This window comes from Lichenostomus cassidix, chromosome 4A (genome assembly GCF_008360975.1).
Source record: "Lichenostomus cassidix isolate B80296 chromosome 4A, HeHo_3.0, whole genome shotgun sequence".
Taxonomy (NCBI): domain Eukaryota; kingdom Metazoa; phylum Chordata; class Aves; order Passeriformes; family Meliphagidae; genus Lichenostomus; species Lichenostomus cassidix.
The window spans coordinates 13,316,651-13,339,572 of record NC_139485.1 but is presented as its reverse complement, the minus strand read 5'-3'; the positions used below and the strand labels follow the sequence as shown (position 1 = coordinate 13,339,572).

General features: G+C 56.3%; 1 protein-coding gene across 6 annotated transcripts in view; it reads right to left on the bottom strand.

Annotated features, from left to right (window-relative positions):
• Positions 1–5,598: 5,598 nt before the first annotated feature.
• STARD8 (StAR related lipid transfer domain containing 8) overlaps positions 5,599–22,922 on the bottom strand; it is a 49,219-nt gene continuing 31,895 nt past the window's right edge. For all 6 annotated transcript variants that reach the window (XM_085060614.1, XM_085060616.1, XM_085060615.1 and 3 more), the window contains 13 exons: positions 15,298–15,369; positions 13,872–13,953; positions 12,766–12,829; positions 11,119–12,479; positions 10,304–10,477; positions 9,679–9,838; positions 9,209–9,407; positions 8,872–9,082; positions 8,593–8,707; positions 8,077–8,292; positions 7,662–7,879; positions 7,334–7,510; positions 5,599–7,225 (listed from right to left, as the gene is read on the bottom strand). In XM_085060614.1, coding sequence (XP_084916740.1) covers positions 7,108–7,225; positions 7,334–7,510; positions 7,662–7,879; positions 8,077–8,292; positions 8,593–8,707; positions 8,872–9,082; positions 9,209–9,407; positions 9,679–9,838; positions 10,304–10,477; positions 11,119–12,479; positions 12,766–12,822 — 3,006 coding nt within the window. In that variant the 5' untranslated portion in view covers positions 12,823–12,829; positions 13,872–13,953; positions 15,298–15,369 and the 3' untranslated portion in view covers positions 5,599–7,107. The remainder of the gene's footprint in view (positions 7,226–7,333; positions 7,511–7,661; positions 7,880–8,076; positions 8,293–8,592; positions 8,708–8,871; positions 9,083–9,208; positions 9,408–9,678; positions 9,839–10,303; positions 10,478–11,118; positions 12,480–12,765; positions 12,830–13,871; positions 13,954–15,297; positions 15,370–22,922) is intronic.

Sequence of the window (22,922 nt, the reverse complement as noted above, 5' to 3'; positions counted from 1 at the left end):
ATTTCCATGTTTATTTACTGCCTTTCAGATCGCCTGGGTTGCACAGTGCAGCCTCTGATGAATAAATAACCGGTGCCCTTCCAGGCCAGATTGATTAGATGGATTTAATTAACGAGCCCAACTCCCCTTGAGGACTATCCCAACTAAAATACTGGAACCAGCCACTGTGTAACAGCGCCAGGACCTATTGATTTACGGGAATATGAACAAGGGATCGTTTAGTGACTTCATTGATGCTATAACAAGAAAGAGGCTGCGAGGGGTTGGGTCACGGCTGGTTCATCACAGGGAGATTGTTCCCCCACACTGCTCAGCCAAGTAGTGCCTGCAAACATCCATCCATCCTCCCTGTCTCAGCTGGACCTGTGTGGCCAGGGGGACAGGGAGGCACAGCAGCCGACCTGATCCCAATGGGATTGGGCACACACAGGCGCTGGAAACAACAGGGAAACAGGCACAACCCTGAGGGGGACACAGTGGGTCAGACCAAGGTCAAACCTGGAGCTTTGCAGGGCAGGAACACAGAGCCCACATTGGGTGGGCTGGGGGGAGCTGCCAGGACCAGCCTGAGACCCCGTGTGCCCAGGACAATGTCTCCAAAGGGGACAGACGCGTGACAGGGCGCTCAACCCCGCTGTCCCTCGTCCCCAGCTGGCCCCTGTCCCCAGCTCCGTGGCAGACGGCAGCTCCCGCACAGACCTCACCCCGCCAGCCCCCGCAGCACCCCGGAGAAAGTGCCGCATGGGGTTATTAATTAGTCCATTAAATTATTGCAGAAGTAATTGAGACGTGCGGATAATGAGCTGCCATGGGGAGCATCCAGTGCCGAGCATGCCGTGCCACCTGCCCTGTCCCTGTCCCCGTGCTGCCCGCCCTGTCCCCCCGCCGCCTGGCACGGGCGGCTGCCAGGCTCATCGCGGTGACAATCTTCAGGTTTTAATTAGTCTCCAACACGATTCCTGTCACAAACACTCTGCTGGGGGTTGTTTGTTTTAATTTGATCAGGGACGGGCACAGAGAGGGGGAAGAAGGAAGGTAATTAAATTTGACTAAAAATCTTGGAATGCCATTAAAGCGGATGTCCTCATTTGCATAATCCGCTCCCCGCGGCGCCCTAAACTGCCACCAGTTTATTGTGACCGAGTTTCCCCCCAAGAGGACGCTGCCCACCCGCAGAACCTGCCGGCACAGCCGAGGGAGGAAATGGATGTGCAGAGACAGGGGAGAGCTTCAGTGGGGAAAGGGAAAAATTCCTGCCTTTCTCTAGCAATTTAGGGGGCTGTGGGTGAAGTACCAACACATGGGTTAGGTGGGTAAAACAGCAGCACCTGGGTTGGTCTTCTGCCAGGAATGAGTGCTCCAAAGCTCTCCCAAGGGGCTCCAGAGCAGCCTGGTGTGGATGCCCAAGTCCCAGTCAAAGAATAGGGGGGCATGGGAGTGCCATGTCCTGCGGGGGACAGGACAGCAGCAGCAGGGGCAGGGTGACAAGGCAAATGCAGCCAGCTGCTCCTCCAGATCCCAGCCTCGGGAATGCCAAAGCTCCTGGAGCTGTGGGTTCAGGCACCCGCACAAGGCCAGCCAAGCAGCAGGTGAGTGTGGGGTCAGAGCAGGTGCTTCTCCTCATTTTGTGACCTTAATCGGCAACTTTTACCCTTTGGTGTTTCTCTTTCCCCATTTGTGTTTCCCTGTTTAACATAGAGAAAATTGTGTTCCTGTGTTCCCTGTTTGGCTGTCCATATAGTAATTACCTGATAATTATTTTTGCTCATTGGCAAGTTGCTTCTAATGATGTTTGCTAAAGGTTTGATTATTATTGCAAATGCTGCTTCTGCATCTGGAGTTGGGGCTGGGATGCTGGGAAAGTTTCTGGGAGTAGCAGGTTTTCCAGGGAGGGGCTGTGCTTTATGGAGATATCTCTGTTGTAACTGGAGATTGTGATGCTGCTGGGGTGGGTTTTGTTATATTGATAAAATAACAAACGTGATAAACTCACACCAGGTGACAAGCAGGGGGTTGATGATAGACGGTAAAAATCCTGGATAGTTTGGGAAGAAACATGAAATGTCACCAGCTCCTGGCTGGGCTGCAGAGGCAGCAGCACCCTTGGGAGAGCACCTACAGTGGAATTGCCTTTTCTAGAGGCACTGAGGAAACAGTAACTGCAGGGCAGAGCCAGGGCAGCACAAGCTGCTCACCTGCCAGCTGTCCCACAGCACACACACCTTCAGCAGGTGATGTGACGTGTTCCTGCCCTAGAAAGCCTCTCATAGCCCCCAGCAGAAACAGGATGTCATAAAAATCAATTGCACTTGCGAGCAGGATCGTGTCTGTCATCACTGTGGATGTGTCCTGGGCATGCCTTGATGCCACCCCAGCTCTGGCTGAGGCAGCCACATATATGGGGGATGGACTGACTGGGGTAGGATGGGATCCCCTCCTGAGCTCTACAGCTGCAGCAAGAGATCTGCAGGACATTGTCATTCCAGTTAAAAACTGTGGAACTGATACTTTGACTGTCACTGAAAGGACAGCTGGAGCACCTCTGAGCCCCTTGCCCAAATGTCCCTCCATGCCATTTTGTAGCCATGCTACTAAACCAACCCTGCTCCTAGAAATGCTTGATCTCCCACGTCTTTCAGTGCCTGGGTCCTCCCCTTGCCACGAGGACCATCTGACTTCACTTATCTACAGGATCTGGTCAAATCTATGTTCCTTTAACTTTCAAAAGCCCCAGTTAAAGCAGTGTTATCTCCCATTTGCCCTCTTCCATCTCTTTTCTGCCGGAAGGATCTTCTCCTACATCTGAGGACAGAAAAGGAACACAGAGCCCAATGAGGTACCTCAGGCTGGGAGCTGCAGATGGATAATCTGTGTTCTGAAGTGGGCTGATCCCTCGGGATTCCTGCTGGGACCACACACCATCCCAGAGGACGCATGGCAGGCCCTTCTCCAGGTTGGGTGTGTGATCCCAGGAGGAGCCATGTCCATCTAGGTGCCAATGCAGTGCTACCAGGGCTGGGAGCACTGTACAGGTTCCCAGCCCTTTCTTTTTTGTAAAAATGGGTGGGTTTGCCCCAAATCTCTGTCAGCAGGGTCAGGAAGTGAGCATACTTGAATTCCCATCTTATCCATGGACCAGACAATGTCTGTACTGCAGGGATGCTGAAATCAGAGTGCCTCTTTTTGTGACTGCCAGGCCAGGCAGGCAGCATGGTCGTCATCCAGAAGTGGGCAAAAAGCACCAGGGAAGCCAGGCCTGGGGGAGAAAGGAGGGATCATCCCAGTGACAAACAAAGGAAAGGGGAAAAGCTGGCTTGGTTTGTTCAAATATAGTGTTATCCTGGCGGGAAGGCGGCTGTGCTGGAGTGCGGCTTGCCCTGGACATGACTGTGGAGCTCTGCCATGGAGGTCACACCTTTGAAATCCTGGGATATAAATCTATGCCATGCGGTTGCACAAGCCTTCCCCGAGCCCCTCAGGGCCTGTATTGTAGCATTTGCTGGGCTGCACAGCCCAGAGGCTGAACCCGTGTGGGGAGGTGTCCAACAGCCCTACATCATCCCGGGCTTGGGAGGAGATGCAGTCCCAGGAGCTGGACAAGGACTGCTGCCAAAGGGTGGGAAATTCTTGGACCACTAACAAAGCTCACGTTGAGAAATACAATGGAGTGTAAAGATGCTGTGACAGCAGGGGGTGGGTGATTGTACTGGGTATCTCTTGTTTCTCCTGGGTTTTATTTCTCTCTCTTCATTAGCATTATAATCATATTTTGTATTAATTGCCAAGCTGTTCTTACCTCAACCCACGAAGTTTCTCTTTGCCATTCTCATCCTCACATGGGGTGTGGTGGGATTGAGTGGCTGTGGTGCTGAGCTGCTGGCTCGGGTTAAAACCCCCATGTGGGTGTAGGAACCTATCTCCTGAGAAAGTTATTCCAGCCCACTGGGAGCCTCCCAGCATGAAGATACTGCTTAAATCTCCTGGGAAAAGAGGGTCTCTCCTGGCTGGGGCTGATTTAGGCCAAGGGGACCTTTCTGCCAATGAAGATAGAGGAATTGTGGAGCTGCAGGGGCCCCATCCTGGCACAGGTGTGATACAGAGTGATGTGTATTTGTCAAGGTGCCCACTGGGTAGGTGGAGGGGGCCAGGTAGACTCCACGAGCCAGGGGCTACCTGTGCCCTGAGAGCTGTGGTCAAGAAATGCCTTTAGAGATCCCTCTGCCTGGGCTAAGATAACAGCCCAGGGATGGGCAGATGGTCAGGCTGCACAGGCATTGCTCCTGTGGTGGGGATGGCTCACACAGCCAGCCAGGATGGCTGCAGCTTCTCTTTGGAAGGAGAGAATAATCATTAATTTTCCCCAGATGCACATTTTCAAGTACCTGTAATGAAAGACAACTGTGCATGTTCCTCCCTGTAATTGGGCTGTTTGCACTCTAAATACAGTACAGCTTCTACCTGACTGGCTAATAAGGAATGATTTTCTCTCCTTTTATCTCTAATTAAGCCGAACTGAGCCTGGCATTGCTGCTCTGCAGTCATTTCCCAACGCAGAGGTTTGCTAAGTTGCAGGGATTGGCTTCTGTAAGGTTTGAAAAGATTAATCTGTAATAATGTGCAGGGAAAAAACATAAATCTCTGTTAATGAAACTTGGAGGATTTCAGTAAGAAATTGATTTTAAATGTTAGTTTGTGCAAAGCAGAGGTTGGAGGAAAACAATTTTGGACTGATCAGCTGACAATGCTGTGCAGAGGCAGATTTGGGAGTGTGGCTGGGGTGAGGCCAAAAGCCCTGGGATGCCTCCAGCCAGCTTTGCAGAGGCTTTGGGGTGTTACTTAGTGTCTGCACCCCTCACAGCATCATGCAGAGGGGTGAGGAACCCCTTCATTCAATCCACTGGGGACTTGGGACCTGGAGATGGGGACAATGTGAGGCAGGACAGGGTTCCCTGTGGGAGTGGGGGTTCCTGAGAGCCCACACCCCTCCTTGGATTGCTGTCATCCTGGTAGGGCCCTGCAAGATGAGATCCCAGCTTGCCCTCCATCCCAGGATGGGGAGGGTACCCTCTCTGTCCCTGTGCTGGAGCCCTGGCCATGGGAGAATTTGGGATGAGCCAGGGCTGCCCTGATGTCTCTGTCCCTATTACTGCTAAAAGCCACAGCAGTCTTGCTGCTGCCAATCCCACACTTTAGCCAAGCTCAGAGAGGGATTTCTTCCTCTCCAGGCTTGAATCTCACAGCCTTCATTACCACCATCTTCACCTACTCCAGCACATTCCACCCTGTTCCCATCACTGATTCCAAAACAGCAGAGAGGGGCATCTGTTCCAGTGAATTCACCAGCACAATGTGGTTCTTCTTCATCAGCACCACTGATGCTGGATGCTCATCTTCCTCCTCAAGCTGCTCTCCCTGCTGCAGGTGACAATGCCAGGAGAACCCTGACAAGGCCCTGGAGCACAGGTGGATGTGGGAAATGCTGGATTTGGGTCTCTTCACCCTCGTGGGGGCAGCCCCAAGGCCACACATTGCTCAGCCCTGGGCTGCCCTGATGCTGGAGAAGCCCTGAGCATGGAGGTTTCCTCATCAGCCAGCAGATCTTGTTAGTATTTTATTAATTGCACGGATGAGAAGAGCAGCCCCCATCCCAGTCAAACAGTTGCTGCAGTTTCAAATGATACAAAACAAAAGTCCCTTAAATACAAAATACCTGGCTCCAAGTGAGCATCACCTGGTGCTGAGCTCTGCCACCAGAGTTATATATTAATATTCCACCTGTACAAGTATTTATAGATAGAAAAAAAGAAACACTTTAAAAAAATATCAGGAGAAAATTCACTCCCCCACATGTTAGTTATATTTTTATATATATATATATAAAATACATATATATAAAAACACAGACTAGAGGCTGATTTGTGCTTTTCTTTTTACCAAAAGACAGTTATGGCCAAACTGACACTGGGGGTTCCCACCTCATGGGTCGTGTTGCCTTCCAGTTGGAACGAAGTCTGGGAATTTGGGTCCCTGCCTGAATGGAGAAACCAGGTCATCTCCAGGGTGCTGACAGCTCCGGGGAACAGTTCCTTCATGGAGGAAAGGATGGGATGGAAAGGAGAATGGATGTCTCCACAGGGAGTATGTGGGCATGAGCCATGTGTTGCTGCCCAAACAGGGGTGAATCCCCAACAACTGCCCCTCCTGCCATCCCTCCTCTCCTCTCCAGGTACAACCCTCAACACTGAGGGCAGCACAAAAGGGGAGCTGGCCTGGGGAGTCTCTCCCCACCTCGATGCCTCTTTCCAGGCATTGCCCCTTCACACTCAGGAGCAGCTGCTCTGGGGCTCCAGCAATGTCCTGCCCCATCCAAATAATGTGTTGGCTCTTTGAGGGATGGTCTTGGCTTGGAATATGGTCCATCCACCCCTCCTCCTAGTGACACCCAGTGCTGAGAGAGGGCTTTTAGCCAAGGAAGAGCAAGGCACAGGAGTACAGGGCTGCTTCTTCCATGAATTCAGCACCAATGCTGCAATAAGTTCCCTCTGCCCCTCAACAAGGGCTGGCACTTGAACTGTATCTATGTATCTATAGGCAGCCCCCTCCTCTCAGAATAGCAGCCTCTTCCTGTACCACACAGTGACTCCCTGGCTGTCCCCACCCGGTGACACCACACACACAATCCCCCTTCACTGCCCACCCTCCACTTCCCAACCCCACGCTGCGACCTGCAGACACGGCCCCATCTTCCCCACTCGCTCCTCCTGCCTCACTCCACACTCCTTCGCCTCTGCTGTCACTCCTGGCTTGTGTGGGGGGCCCCAGCTTCTGCCACAGGCTGCATTCCAGGGGTCACCCCATGGCCATTCTTTTCCTCTGCTTTCCTGCCCCTCCTGCGGGACACCACGCCTTCCCCTCTGTGGCCACCCTGCCTGTAGTACTGGGGCCATAGGATGGGACTGCCCAGCCTGGGGTGAAAGGACGTTTATAAATATGTGCCTCTGTCTCCCCCTCCACGGGCACTGCCCACGCCGTGCTCCCCGCTGAGAGCCCCAGTCCAGATCCACCAGCAAGTCCATATCTGACAGGACAGTGCATCTTCCTGGTGACTCAGATCTTCGTCTCGGGGCCGCTGGGACTCAGGGCTGGGAAAGAGTCTCGGATCCTCACCAGCTCCATGGCACAGAGGTGGCCAAAGACCCTGTTGTACCACTCAGGAGATCGGCCCCTGGAGAAGGGAAGAGGCAGGAGGGAGTGAGCTGGTAGGAGAGATACTCGCAATATCATGGAGCAGCACATCTTGCTGCTCCATCCCCTCCCTGGAGAGTGCCATTACCTGAGGTCAGCCCTGCAGATGTGGGTCACCCGGGAGCGGCCCATGGCGCTGGGCTCGATGAGGTACTGGGACGTCAGCACGATGGCCTTGACACCTCCCTCCACCGGCACCTTGTCGTGCTCCACCGAGAGGGAGCTGAGCAGGCAGGCTCCCCGCGGCAGATCCGTGCGCCAGCGCCTGAGGACACAGCGGGAGTCACTCTGTGCCCATCGCGGGGCCCACAGCAAGATGGGACAATGGGGGAGCCCGGGAAGGAGGAAAGGGGGCTGGAGTTGAGTGGATGCACCAAACAGAGCCCAATTCCTCCACAGATCCCAGCTGCCCTCACCGGAGCACCATGCAGTCCCTGCGCGGGTGTGGGGCCATGCTGTCCGTCACGTAGTGGTACACCTCCATGTCCTTGTCCAGCGCCTCCACCACCCTGCTCTGCAGCAGGTCCTCGTCCCACAGGTGACGCTCCCGCAGCACCCGGTGCAGCACTGTGGCGGGAGGGGCCTCGACATCCGTGGAGACCTTCCACAGGCGCAGAGGGTGCCCGTCCCCAACCTGGGGGGATGAGGTGAGGGTCACACAGACTGTCCCACAGGACCCCCTGAGCAGCTTCACTGAGGACTCTCAGTGCCAAAGAGCAGCACAAACCCATGCTGGCTAGTGAGGAATGGGGTGGGACCTGCTCTGGCTATGGGTCACCCCATACACATTTCTCTGCCTGTTCTCAAACCTCTCCACAGAGCAGCATTTACCTTTTTGCAGGACAGCTCGGTGTTCAGGGGCCCTGGTGTGCTCAGCCACCCCTTGAATTTCTCTGACGACTCTTTGAGCAGGTTCTGGACACTCTGCTCAAAGTAGGAGTGTAAATCCTTGCTCTCTCCCTGGCACACCAAGTCAGCCAGGGGGTGGGGATAAGCATCTGCAGCCATGTAGGAGCTGCTCAGCTGCAGCAAGATGTCATGGGAAACCTGCAAGCCAAAAGCACACAAATGTTCAGTCATGCAGAGGGATCCTGTGGGGACTTTGTGAGGGATCTTGGACAGACAAAGAACCATAACTCATTAACCCAGTGAGTGGGGAGAATGGACATACAGCCTGCACCATCTCCTGCCCCAGGAGATGCAGCTGGGCTTGGTTCCAGGATGATTGGCTGGTGACAGCTGTCCCACTGAGGGATGGGTGCCCTCAGCTCATCCCAGGACCAGAACCCACTGGTGAGGTCACACCTCCCACAGGCAGTGCAGGGCTGGGACACCATCACCACCCACCTGGAAGAGCTTCTTGCAGTCAGTGATCATATGGGACAGCCCCTGTGTCGCAGCCATGTTCTCATTGAGGTCCTTCTGGTCTGGCTTCCCCATGGTGCCCCTCTTGTGTATGGCCCTGTGGGGGATCAGGTAGTGCTGTCACCAGCAAGCACCTCTAAACCCCCACAGCTCTCATTTGTGCCACAGAGTTGAGCCAAGAGCCCCCCATGTCTCACCATTCCCCACTGGCTCCCCATCAGGGAAGGGGCTCTGGGGAGCTGGGGCTCAGCCAGCCCTTACCTGGGCGATGTGCTTTCCTTCTTGGACACATTGAGGTGGAAGATGGAGGGTGCCAGGCACACGGCCAAGTTCCCAGCCGTCATCTGGTTCTCCTCAGCTGAGGCGATGTCGCTCAGGAAGTAGAGCAGAGTCTGCAGCACCTCCCGGTTCTCATCCGGCATGAGGATGATGGCAGCCTGCACTGCCTGCAGCCGCTGCTCCTTGGACACGACTGCGAGCAGGGGCAGCGTCAGTGGGGTGTCCCTGCAGCCACCACCCTCTCCCACCACCTCTGTCCAAAGAACAGAGGGACCCCTCCTCCCCAAAGAGCCTGACTTCCCCCCAGCCTGGCTCTTACACTGGTAGATCTGCAGGAAGGTGTCAGTCAGCTTGCTGGTGAAGATGGGCTCGGGCAGGTCGCGGAAGTACTGCTTCAGCAGGTCGGCCACGTCGTATGCTGACTGCCCTGAGTAGTTGACGTTGTCAGGGCTGGTCTCGTTCATGTGCCGGAGTGCCTGGATCCGGGACTTCACCCCGGACTTGCGGAAAATGCCAACCTGCCAGGGCAGAGCAGGAGATAAGTGGGCACCAGCCTGGATGGGCACCCGTGGGACAGGCAAAGACACTCCCTCCCCAAAGGGCTCATCCCTGAACCCAGAGGAGACACCGAGTGAGGGATGGCTAAGGGGATGCTGCTACATGTGGGGTTCCCACAGACAACCCCACCCTCCTACTTCAGCACACACTGCAAGAGGTGAACAAAAGAACCCCTAAAGCTATTTTTTTTCCCCAAATCCCAGTGCTGCTGTCTGGCAGCCTTGACCTCACCTGGTCCAGGCACTGGCTGCGCAGGTAGCGCATGGCCTGCTGGATGCTCTGGGGCAAAGGCTGCCCCGTCCGCTGCACATTGACGATGGGTGGCACCCCAAAAACCATCTTGTCCCTGTAGTCAGGCACTTTACTCCGCTTCATGAACTTGGGGACAGTCCTGCAGAGTGAGACAGAGAGACATCAGTGTAACAATAGGTGGCCTCAGCATCCCCTCACAGGGGGAGCAGGACCGTGGGCAGACACACACACACATTTCTGCTGTGTTTGAAATACAACTGAGGCAGCTTCCCAGCAACAATGGCAGCACCTTCTATTAAGACAAAATGCTTTGATAGTTGGCTATGAAAAGAAACTACTGTCCCACTTTCTTATGTTGCTGCTGCAGTTTTAATGCCCCACAAATGCCTGCAGCCCCTCCCCAGCAGCAGATGATGCCAGAAGCACCCCCTGGATGTCAGGATGTAGCGAGGAGCCTGGGGCTCAGCCCTGGCTAACACTTGCCAGAGCAGACAGCCCTTGGTTCGGCTTTTCCCCCTCCACACCCCAAAGCTGCCCCAGGCTGGGGACACAGCGCAAGCTGCAGCCTGTGGGCCCCATCCTGATCCCCCTCGCCCCAGCTCACCACGTCCAGGCCTGCTTGTGGGGCACGGAGTACTTCTCCATGATGGCAGTGAGCCGGAGCAGGGAGCACTTCTGGAGCAGGTTGAGCTGGGCTGATGACTGGCGGTTGATCTCCAGCGAGGCTGAGTTCAGGCTGGGCCGGTGCGAGTTCTGGAAGCTGTGCCAACGCAGCTTTCTGGGGACACACGGGACATTCCCAGCTAAGGAAACCCCCACTGCTCTCTACCCCTTTGTGCTTACTGCCATGTCACCCTCTGGCACCAGCCGAACTGGGTGAGGAAAGCTACAGAAATCGGCAACAGCCCTAGCTCTCCTGGGGAAAGCCCCAGGGAACACCGGCACAGGGGAGGAACGTGCCTCCTGCGTTTACACTTGTCATTAGTTAATGACAAACATTTTAATCACGGGTCTGTGCAGGCAGACCGGGCCAGCAGTGGTGGCAATGCTGGCAGTGCTGGCAGCGGTGGCAGTGGCGTCCTGCGGCCACCAGAGCGCACCAGCGCCCCGGGCTGCGCTCCCCTGCCCGCACCGTGTGGCTCCAGCAGCATTCTCCTCCCTCCGCCCGCTTCTGCTTCCCGGGAACGGACGATCATCCAGCCCCCCGAGGACGGGATCCGGCGCTGCTCCCCCGACCCATGGGCTGTGCACCCCTCCCTGCTGCAGCAGCCCCGTCCCTGGGAGTGTTCAGGGCCAGACTGGACGAGGCTTGGAGCAATCTGGTCTAGTGTGAAGCGTCCCTGTCCACAGCCGCAGGGGTGGAACGAGATGGTCTCTAAGGTCCCTTCCCACCCAAACCATCTCGGGATTCTGTGATACCTGCAGGGTCTTGTGAGTGACGCTCCCACCCCCGAATCCCGGCGCTCCCGTGTCTCGATCTCTTCAGCCTCGTTGAGGGAGTTCCCAGTGCTATCAAAGTCACTGGCAGAAGTGCCAACATCCGACATGGACTGTTCTTCGAAATGCAGGTTGGAGGGTTCCCCTCCCGAGTCCGACTCCTCCTCATCCTCCTCTTCCTCACCCCCTTCGTCCCCATCCAGGCCAGGGGAGATGGCTTTACACCAGAGCTCCACCTTCTGCTGCAGCCCCCACATGTGCTGCAGGATGTCGTCGAGGTTCTCGAAGGTGACCTCCCCGTCCTTGCAGAAATCCTCGCTGCTGCCGAACTCCGGCACGTTGTCGTAGACGCTGACCCGGCTGCCCAGGGAGCTGCAGGAGCCCCGGCGCCGGCGGGCAAAGCTCCGAGGGGAGGACGAGCATTCCACGCTGCTGCTGCTGCCGCCCCCGCCCAGCCCCACGGCCGCGCTCCCTGCGTTCCAGTGGGTCAGGGAGCTGCCGCCCAGGGGACACAAGCTCTCGATGGAGAGGGATTTGGGGAAGGTGCCGGGCTTGTGGTCACAGGGGATATAGACCAGGCAGTCGCCATGGCGAGCCCGGCGCTGGCACTCTGCGGCAGCCCAGGGGCCACCAGCGGTGGTGGCTGTGTCGTAGTCCTCCAGGTAGACTCCACTGCGTTTGGTGTCAGAGCTCCCCTTGGTGCTCCCGGGGCTGGGCAGGCGGTTAGTCCTGTACGATACTGAGAAGAAGTTTTTTTTGCTGTGGAAAGAGGCAGGTATCCCTTTTTTAGAGGAGTTGGTCCTGGTGGCTGTAAGGTCCCCATTACTCTTCAGAGAGCCCCATCCCGCTGGGAGAGTGACACTGCTGTGTGGAGCCATCCTCCTGTCTGGGCTGGATTTCTCCTTGTCCTTCCACCGCAGGGATTCAATCCGCTTCAGGAAGCTGCGGGACCGTCGCTTCTTCAGCTTCTCCTTAGAGCCCTCTCCCTGCCCCGAGGGCTGCTCTGGCGCAGAACCCTCGCTCCGGCTGCAGCTGGAGGCGTTGGCAGTGGCATGGAGAGGGGATGAGGACTCGGATGGCATGGCTGCAGTGCCCAGTGTGCCACCCGTGCCACCCATGCTGCCCACACTGCCCGTGCTGTGCAGGGATGTGGCCTCGGGGTTGGTGCTGATGTCTGTGAGGACGCTCTCGCGGCTGGACACCGGGTGCATGGTGCAGCTCAGGGCCTCTGAGCCCTGCGACAGGACATCGGCGGACCCCACCCGGGACCACCTTTTGCTGTCCCTCTGGAAGGCCCACCGGCTGCTGATGGCACACTGCTCTTCCTCCTCAGAGTCTTCATTCTGTGGGCCATTGAGAACAGGGGATGCTCAAGGGGCTGGAGCCGAGGAGGGTCAGCACATCCCCCCACCCCAGAGAAGCACAGCCACCAGCACTGCCCCAGGTGGGGAGGAGAGCAGTGTGTTCACCCCCTTAAACCAGCTTGGGACCCCTTCAGCAGCAGAGGCCTCCAGGAGCCACTCTGTGCCCAGGGCAGTCTCAGAGATCACCAGGACACTGCCCCACCATTGAGCACAGGATGCCCTGCACCTCTCAGCCCCTCACCTGCCTCAAGCACCCAGGACTTACCTGTTTACGCTGAAAGTGAACATCCAGCTTCATGGAGGCACAAGTGTTCAGGGTCATCAGCCTCCTGCAAGGAACAGAGTGGCTTTATCCTGGTCCCAGCCCCTGTCCCAGCCCTGCTGTTGTCACAGGGCTGGCTTGGGCTTCTTTTAATTTTCCTGCCTTAGAGCCTTGGCCGTGCGTGCTGCTGTGGCTCCATGGGTCAGAGGGATACCCAACTAACAAGGGGACAATGCCAGTGAACAGTAGCCCAAGCCAGGCCATGCCCATGCCAGCTGCTGGAGCCACTGGTTCTGCAAGTGGGCAGGGGTGACCTGCTCCAGGCTATTAAACCAAAACCACCTCAGAAGCTCCCGTGCTTGGGACAGGGCATGACTAAAGGACCTGAAAACTCAGACAAGGCAGGACAGACAGAGACCTCCCATCACCTCCTGCCTCACTGCACCCAGGAAATGGCACGGGAATCCCCTCCTGTCCAGCACAGCAGCCTCTCTGACAGGAAAGCTAATAAGAAATAGACCCTGTTCCCACCTCTTCTCTGTTCTGGGTGGGAGGGACAGTGCAGAGCCACCACAGGGACACGGGTGTGATGACGTGTCAGAGCAGGGCTGAGTCACCCACAGCAGCACTGGGTGACACATGGCCTGTCCGGACAGACCATCTGGTCAGTGCCTTGCTTTGGGTGCCAGCTCTGCCTTGCACTGGCAGAGTCCCCTCACACACTGCTCCCTGTGCACCACTCCTGGGCAGCTCCCAGGGCTGCTCCCAGATCTGCCACTTCTGCAGTGCTGTGCACAGGTGGGAATGCACAGCCAGGGCTGCATTGCCTGGTACAGGGATGACCGGTGTCACACAGAGCATAAAAACCTGTTGTTCCCCTGGAACCATCCAACACCAGAAAATGTTGCCTCTTTTCAACGACTGACTTCTTACTGCAGAGGGAGCAAGAGTGCTGGAGGAGGCTCTGAGACCAGCTGAGGTGCAAGGGTGAGCCCACCATGCCACCAGGCACCCCACAGTGCCCACTGCCCCATCAACCTGGGCAGCTGCCCCAGCCCTTGGCAGGTCCCCATGCTGATTCCATGTGCAGGGGTGCAAGGGAGCATTACCTGCACAGGGATTTGAGGGAATCCTGGTCCAGGAAGCTGTGGTCCTTCTTCACAGCACTGATGTCAATAGGGAATGATGACTCTGGGGAGGGAAGTACCATCAGTGGCAGATCCCAAGACAGCTGCTCCATTAGGCACAAAGGACAGCAGTAGGCATGAGATGAGGAAGATAAACCCAAGTGGCTGGAGAACACCTGGAGGTGGTGAATGCCCAGGGTCCCTGGGCACAGCTCTTCCCAGGTACATTAGGTGAGGGTGATAAGGTGCCCGAGGGCCTCCATTCAGTTCCCTGCTCATCCCTGTGCACTCAGAGACAGCTCTGCTGGGATTGTGTACATGGGACCTCGACCCTCAGCCCCAAGGGTCTTGTTCCATCTGTTTATGAACCCATGCAGTGTGATCACCACGGGAAGGGAAACAGAGGGAAACACTTGGAGGATGTGGGAAGTTCTGTGGAGAGAGGCTGCAGAAGGGTTGGTTCATTCACGGACCCCAGCACCAGCCCCGCTCTTCCCTGCCCAGCTGTGAGCACTGTCTGGGGCCAGCACCTGGGGCTGGGTGTCCCAGCAGGAACCTGGCCTGTCCTTGCACGGGGGGCCTGCCCCCCAAAATAGGCACCAGCAGCAAACAGGCTGCTCATAAAGCCATTGCTGGGGGGCTGGTGCTGTGGGGGGTGGGGGAAGTGCCTGGCCAAACAATGGCCATGGCTGCGGCCGCCAGAGCCCCGCTTCCCGCTATTGTCCAGCCAGACAGGACCGGCTGCAGCCGCCGCTCCTCACACTGGCCCGGCCAGGACCAGGGTGCCACCATGGCCTCCGAGTAAACACAGCTGAGCCTAGAGCAAGAGCCAACACCACAGCCACCCTGCCAACTGCCCTGGGCACCTGGCACAGGAGCTGGCAGTAGGAATGCTGGGGAATGTCCACGCCCCATGTCCGGGAAGGCACAGGGACATGGTCTGCTCCAGGCAGGGCTCGCTGAGTGCTCAGGAAGGGCAGGCTGGAGCAGAGCAGGGCTGTGGGAGTGGGCAGGGATGGAAGGAGAGAGAACATGCTCGCTCTCCTCATTACCTATGTTGGCTGCCTCTATGCTCCCACCCACGGCAAACACTCCCTGAACCTCTTAAGAGCTGATGGCTCTCCAAAGCCTGGCTGCCCTTGGCTGAAGCAGCCACCTCAGGATTCCTCAGAGCCCTGCCTGAAGGGAAAAAGTTCAGGAATGCAGGGAAGTTAACAGGCTGGTTCTCCAGGCCATGGCCAAGGGCTCGAAGTGTTATACACAATCATATAATCAGTGAACAATCCCCTCTGTCCCCTCCTCTCCCCGGAGCTGTGGGCGCTGTCCCTGCAGCCCCCCGTGGAATCTGGATGAGATACAGGCTCTGAGCAGGTACAGAGCAGGGTCAGTGGGAGGAGGCAGCTCTCACCTTCGTACAGCTGGGCATACTGGGGGAATCCCGCTGCCCGTAGCCAGTCGCACGCTTTCTTGGCTTCGATTTCTGGAAGAAAGCAAAGAACCAGCCTGAGCATCCCACCAGCAGCAGCAACGCCCCCAGAACGCAGCCCACTCCCCAGAGCCCTGACACTGAGCCATGTGCACAGAGCAGAGATGCATGGCTGCAGAGCCAGAGGTCCCACCAGCAGCAGCTCAGCTGCAGCTCTCTGCCAGTAGCAGGCAAAAAGCAAGAGGTGACAGGAATGACGAGGCCACAAGACACAATCTGAACCCACCAAACCAAACACAGTTCTTGGCCAGGCAGGAGAGGAAAATTTTTCTTTGTAATCATGAGTTCAGAGCTCGTCAAAGCTCAGGGCTGATCACTTCTGCAAACATCCCCCAGAAAAGGCTGCCAAAGGAGCCCTTCCTCCCCACCTCCGGCCCTCCCCACTTCTTTCAAGCTGGTCTTCATCCCAATGGGCAGCAAACCAAACCCCTGGTGGGGTTTTTCACCCCTTGCCCAGCTGGTTCCCACCCCTCACACAGGGATCAGCCATCACCCAGATAAGCCCATTCAGCAGCCAGCAGCATTTCCTGGGAAATTCCTCCAGTTTAGAGAATTTGAAGGAAAACAGCCCAGAGCTCCCTCAGCCACAGCAACTCATTGCCAAGTGTCAGCACCTATTGGCCCGATGACATTTCTAACTGCTGAGGGTGACAACATTTGACCTCAAGTGTAGAAAATGCCTTGGCAGCCTCAGGGTCTGGTCTGTTCCTCCTGGAGGCACCACCCATCACAGAGTGGGCTGAGGCAAGACCCACCCAGCACTGCAACCCCAATTCCATCCCCATCCACCCACTGCCTCGGCCCAGAGCTCTGGCTACAGTTTGCATTCCCAATTCCAAATTTACAGCAGTGGAAAAAAAAGCTCCAAATAAGCAGCTCAGTTCAGGACTGGACCAAGCCAAAACCCCGGACCCAAATACTTGGCAAGTTTTGGGAAGAAGTTTTGGAATGAGCATCTGGATCTGGGTCCAAACCGCACAGCTGTCCTTAGCCACGCTATGAGTCCTGCCAAAACCCGGAGTTGACCCTTCCTGCCCCCAACAGGGCTCAGACCCAGCAATCCCAGTGGAGAGCTCAACCTTGGAGCTATCCTGGGTCAGCTGGTCCATGTGGAGCACCACATCCCTCCCAAAGAACCCAACACCCTGTGGGGAGGGAACCCCACAGCAGCATTTGTCCAGCAGGAGGGCACCAAGACTGGTGTTCCCCAGGAATGCCCTTTGGCCATGCCAGCTCTGCAAGCAGATCCCTCCCACACTCCTGGGGTGGGCAGGACCCAGGGACAGGCATTTCCCACAGCCCCAGCCAACAGACCCACCAGTTCCCACTCCTGCTCCACTCTGCTGGCCCTTTGTTCCCAATGGAAATTCCATTAGACCAATCCCAGCCAGCAACTGCAGCTCCGGGTGCCCTGAGAAATGAGAAAATCACCAACCTCCCACCTGCCCCATGGATCCTACCCCAGGGATGGGTCTGGTGGAGGGCAGTAGGAGCAGAGCCATGGCTGAGCTTATTCCTGCCCACAGCGGGGCTCAGCTGGTACCACAGCATGGCTGGCCATCTACGGGGTTCACACCGGAGCCCGGTGACACCCAGTGTGGCCACAGCCACCCTGCCAGGCCGGGAGCAGCCAGGGCCCAGGGCTGCAGCAGGATGCTCTGTGTGGGACTGGGCTCAGCCGCCCATCGTCCTGGTGGAAACGCAGAGTCACAATACGACATTTCCTTCCCTCTGCTGCCTCCCCCTCACAGGGGCTGGCAGGGGGCCAGGACCCCGAACCTCCGCCTCTCCTCACCTCTTTGGGAGCTGCATCCCAGGCTCTGCCTGCTGTGGCAAGTCCTGCATCACCCACCCAGAGCCCCTCAAACAGAGAGAAGCCCCCCGAGAGCTGCAGGGGCTCTGCCCAGCCCAGGCTGACCCCTCCTCACATAGAAGCGCTGCCACAGAAAAGGTTTCCAAGTGTCCTGTCCCAGAGGGAGCCAGCAGCCAGCTTCCTCCTCTTCCCGCCCTTCCCATGGACGTGATTTCCCAGGGAAGCACAGGAAAGGCCGGGCAGGCAAACTCTCCTGCCGTGGGGCATGGCCGGACGCTGGGCACAGGGTCACCCATTCCAGCCGTGTTCCCAGCCCTCCCTGACACCTCTCAGGAGCCTCACTGGCAGGGGCAGGCTGATGGGACCTGAGTCCAGCACATACCCTGCCTGCAGCCTCCACTGGGAGTCCAGCCTGACCCCAGGGATTGCTGCCTCCACCACCTCAGCCTGAGCCCAAGGCAGCAGTGACAGACGGGTTTCCAGACAGTGGGTTTCCAACATCTCCAGATGCCAGCATCCTCTGATGTCCTAATATAGGCTCACCAAACTCTACACCCACCCTCAGCATGGCACAAACAGGATCTCCTTGCCTCCACTGGTCAGAAAATTATTTCCAAGAGCTTAAAGCAACTCAGTATCTTTGAGATCTGCAGTTTAAATGGTGCAGAAATGATCCCATTCAAGCTGCATCATGGAAGCAGCAGGCACAGGGGACCAGCACAGTCCATTCATCCCTGAGAAACAAGGGGATAAATCCCACCAGCTTCCTGACTGCAGGCAGGGAAGGTAGACCAGCAACCCTGTTATATTTTGTGCTCCAGAGGAAGCTCTCCATGGGAGATGAACCACAGAAAACACCTGGACAACCCCATGGGAGAAACCAGCACCAACACCCTCACTGGAAAAAACTCCCAATAGTGCACAACCCCTGTGAGCCACCAGAGAAACCCCCTGCTCCAGCAGGAATGGGTCCTGGCTGTGGGGTGTCTGGAGCCTGACAGCTCTCTCTCAAGTGCTTTTCATGCTCCATCCACCCCACCCTGGCCTGGAACAGGCGTGGACAGGGAAAAGCCCGGGACATTCCACAAAAGCTCTAAAATGAGCAACCAGGAACAGCAGAGGCCAGCAGAATTACAGGCAGGAGAGCCACTTCCCAGAACCCCAGCTCTGCACTTTTGCTTTAACAATCAAAACTAAGAAGGAGAAGTCCCAGGCCAGGCTCTCAGCTTCCCACAGCAAGGTTCCAAATCCCCATAAAACGTCCCACATAGCCAATTATTGTGAGGAGAAAACCCTGCCACAAAATCGCCCACATGTTACCTCATGGAAAGCTGGAAGCAGCTGCCTGGCACTGCAGGGGAAACTTCAACCCCAGCATCAGAGGGAGAAAATTGCTCTTTTTTCTTTCTTTTTGGTGTGATTTCTTTCCATCCGGCCTGAAAATAAAACTGCCTACAACAGGGACTTCCCTTCCTGGCTGTAAGCACGAGTTTCTTGCCTGTTTTTTACAGGAACAGCAGAAAGTCCCAACATCTCTTCTGAACCAGGGGGATGTGCCTTCCCTGCTTGAGAACATGAAGAGCTGAGGCAGGTGTCCCATGGGAAAGGGGTATCCTACTGATGCTGAGGGCACCAGGGCCAGCATGGCCAGGAACAAAGGGACTGATTCCACCTGGAGAAATCAGAGCTGCCTCCCTGAATGGAGCAAAACTCCCATAGTAGCCAAGGGCAAGTCCCAGACCCTTCCAGTGGGCTTGGGAGGAAGCCCCTGCACTGCCCTTCTGGCTCTGGGCACGGCTGGGACTCACTGCCCACCCAGCTGGGCTCGTGGGGCAGAAGGCACACAGAGCTCCACACAGCCACCTCTTGCTTCCAGCTCCCAGCTCCACTCAGCAAAGTGCAGAGATTTTGGAGCTGCCAGCACAGACATGGACAGGGCACACGGATAGGAATGCTGCTGGATGTTCTCCCAGACATGACGTGTTTCCATAATTAACCTTCACACACCAAATAGGTCTCATAAGTTTTGGGAACTGCTCCTTGCTGTGTCACCAACCAGGAATTGCTCAAATGCCTCCGTCACCACCAGCCCAGAAATGTCTGCTCCAAGGGCATTACTCTCTGGGGATGGCACCACAGGGGCACCAGAGCCCTCTGCCACCCCTCTCCTGTCCCAGAGAGCTGCTGTGTGGTGCAGAGGAACACAAGGGACATCCAGGGGTAAAAAACAATCCTAGAGGTTGCACAGACATTGCTGGATGCACCAATAACTACAACTCAGACAGGAACTCCTCTGGCTACCACAGGGCTGGGAGACTGTAGCTGTTGGGTGTCTGGATCAGATCTGGATCGTAATCTATGCAGGGTTGGCATGGAGACCCCCAGCAGCACTGTCACAGCCCCCTCAGAACACTTCCCCATCTTATCTCTGCCCTGCTCATCCCTCAGCTCTGCTCCAGGGCTGTGTGTACCCACCCTTATCAGCTGCATGTGGCAGCTCTCATTTCCTCCCCTCAAACGAGCCCAACAGCAGCCTCAGGTCTGGTTTATTCTGTTCTAAAGCTCAGCCAGCCCTTTGCACCCTCAGTGTGCAGAGCTTTGTGCTGCACAATGCAGGAACGTGGGTGGCCTCAAGAAAGCCCAGGTGATGCTGCAGCACATGCCCAGCCAAAAGCAGCTCCTGCCCTCACAGGCTGGCACCTGGCAGAGGACCTGGGCACAATCTGTGCAGGGAACACCTCTGCTTCCACAAACATCACTCAGAACAACCTAAATTCAGGTTTGCAGCCAGTGCTGTCTTTAATAAAGATGAGAAGGAAGCAGTGAAGCAGACACACTAGCCCCAGAAAAATGAGGCTTAGGATCATGGAATCATGGAATGGTTTAAGGTGGGAAAGCTGCCTCAGATCATTGAGTCCAGCACTGCCAAGGCCACTACTAACCCTTCTTCACACCAACACATCTTCACAGACCTCACAGGGCTGGGTTGAAAAGGGGACAGCCATGCTCAGGGGCATGGGATGCACCAGGAGGTAAGGATCTGGAGGGCTCTGGGACATGACATCAAATGGACATTGGCAGCAGGACACGGTGGGGTGGCAGAGACCAAGTCAGCGTCCCCTGGTAATGCTGTGATGGTGACAGGAGTGTCCCCCAGCATACTACAGACTCCAGCTGCCCCAGGCAGCTCCTCAGAGTCCTGCTGCCCCCTTGGCCTACAGGACACCTCCTCCCAGCAGCTCCAGAGCACTCGGGAGCACTGTGGCAGCTCGGGGGTTACACATCCCACTGCTCGGGCTGCAGCTGCAGAGCAGATGTCTGGGGGGAACAAGGGATGGAAAGACAGAGGAACAGAAACAAAGGGCCAGGAAGGTGAGGACCTTGATCCATCCTTGCCTCCCCCACCTGCATTTCTGCAGCTGCTCTGACCCCAGAGGAACAACAGAGAGGGCAAGACTGTCCCACTGTGCTGAGAGCACACAGCAGCAGCTCCCCACATCTGAGTGGAAGACCAGCAGGAACCTGGGCTCCACCTCTGAAGAGGCAGCAGCAAAACAATCTCAGGGCAGAGAGGGTGTCTGGCTCCAGCCCACCCTGTGCACCACCATGAGAAGGTCTGTCAGTGCCAGCAGAACTACCAGCCACATCTATTGGATCTGGGCTTGGGGTAAAGTTCCTGCCTTCTGTTTGGTGTTTGCTGAATCAAGAAAGAAAAATCCAGAAGAGAACCCCAGAACAGTTTGGGTTAGAAAGGACCTTAGGGCTCATCTCATTTTGCCCCTCTGCAGGGATACCTACTAGACCAGGTTGCTCCAAGCCCCATCCAACCTGACCTTGGACACTTCCAGGCATGAGGCATCCACAAGGAGCAAGATGAAAATAGCTACTCAGATGTTGAAGAAAATTAATCTGTCTTGCCCATCCTGTAGTCCACCCTTTCTAAAATTGCACTGTTTTCCTGTTGACCATCCCGTGGATCTCACACGCACTTTGTTTGGACAAATGGACGCCGTCACTCCGAGGGCAGCCAGCAGGGCTGGAATTTCGGGATTGCTGGGAGCAGCATCTGTCACCCACCACAGGTACCAGCCAGGCTGCACCTCCCAGTGCAGGAGGGATCACATGTCATGTTTCTTTACATGGACAACAGCAAAAGTCCAGTTTTCACCACCTGGAAGAGCGTCAAACCATCATGGATTGAGGTCAATGTCCAGAGCACTGCACGCCAGTGCTGCGTGCGGCGCAGCACTCTCACCCCAGGCTGCACGAGACCCAACACCAGCCACCACCAAAGGCCAAGGAAAGCCAAAACAAAGGAAAACACCAACAGTTCTGCTAAAATAAACCAGAACCAGCAGCAGCTCTGTCTCTGCAGGAAGCTCTCGGCTCCAATCACCCATTGGAGCATTTGTATCTCCCATGGATGTTGACCTGCTGCAGCTGCTCTCCTGCTTCCCACGCCGAGGAACGACCCTCAGCTCCTACTGCTAAATCCAGGCACTAAAAAACAGTTACTTCCTTAATACACCAGGGAATTCCCTCCTTCTTTTATGCATTTATTTAGCATAAACACGTGTGTTACCAGAGGAACCCATGGAGCAGAATTCCCTTGTGGTCTTGCTGCAGCTTTTTCCATGTTGTCCAAAATCACAAACCCACCTCATTCCTGGCTGGAGAATGCTCAGGCTCCAGCGGCTTTGGTGGGAGCCCTACACACTCCCAGGATCAGGGAGCTCAAACCACAGCTGTCACACCCAGCTGGTGGCCACTGCCACAGCCCTAGCATGGGCACAAGCCCTCGCAGGAAGAAACAGGCACTGAATCCCCAGCAGAGGCACAAAAGGTTACTTTAGGGCCCTCTTCTTCCCTTCTTAAAGGCTGCAATACAAAAATAACCCCAAATCAAGTATTTTCCAGCTATATATTCACAATAACCTGCCTCCTGCCCCACCAGCCTCAGCTTTGGTTTATCGACCAGTCCCTGACGCCCAGGGGGAGCACAGGTGCTTCCATCTGCTGCTTGCTAAACTCCTGAATCCCATCCCTCATCAGAAAGATCTGCAAAATTCAGGGGTTTAACCCCAAGGAGTCCTGGATGTGCAGCTGAGCACAAGGCACCCCTCAGCCCACGGGAGGTGCAGGCACAGAAGCTTTGTCCATGCAGGGACCCCTCTGGGCTCTCCGGACACATCAAGGCATAGCTCAAACCCCAAGTTTCCAAAGGCAGCCAGGTGACATTTCTGACGAGGAAGCAGGTCTGTGTGCACCGGGGCAGGACTGTCACCAGCTCACAGGTCTCTCCCATCGGGATCCCCTTCTGCTGCCCCCCACAACCCCCGGCACTGCCTGGGCATTGCTCACCGCAGCTCCGGGGGCATTCCCATCCCCAACCCACAGCTCCAAAGCCCGCTGCCTTCTCCTTCCCACTCTCCTCCTTCTGAAAGCTGCGTTTAAGTCAGCGAATTGGTGTCAGCAGGTGATGCCACATCCCGCAGCACCCCTGGCCATGCCAAGTGCCTGGCAGGAGCTGGGGGTCGGGCTCACACAAAGGCATTTGGCTCGGGGTCAGGAAACAAGGAGATCGAGAGGAGCTGACACACTGCGCTCCCACCGGCTCTGGCAGAAATAAACCCAAATATTGCAAGGCTGCAGGTCTGTTCTGCCTGCTGCACCTTCAGCGGGGAGCAGAGCGGAGAAGGACTGAGGCCAGCCCGTGCTCTGTCAGTGACATTGC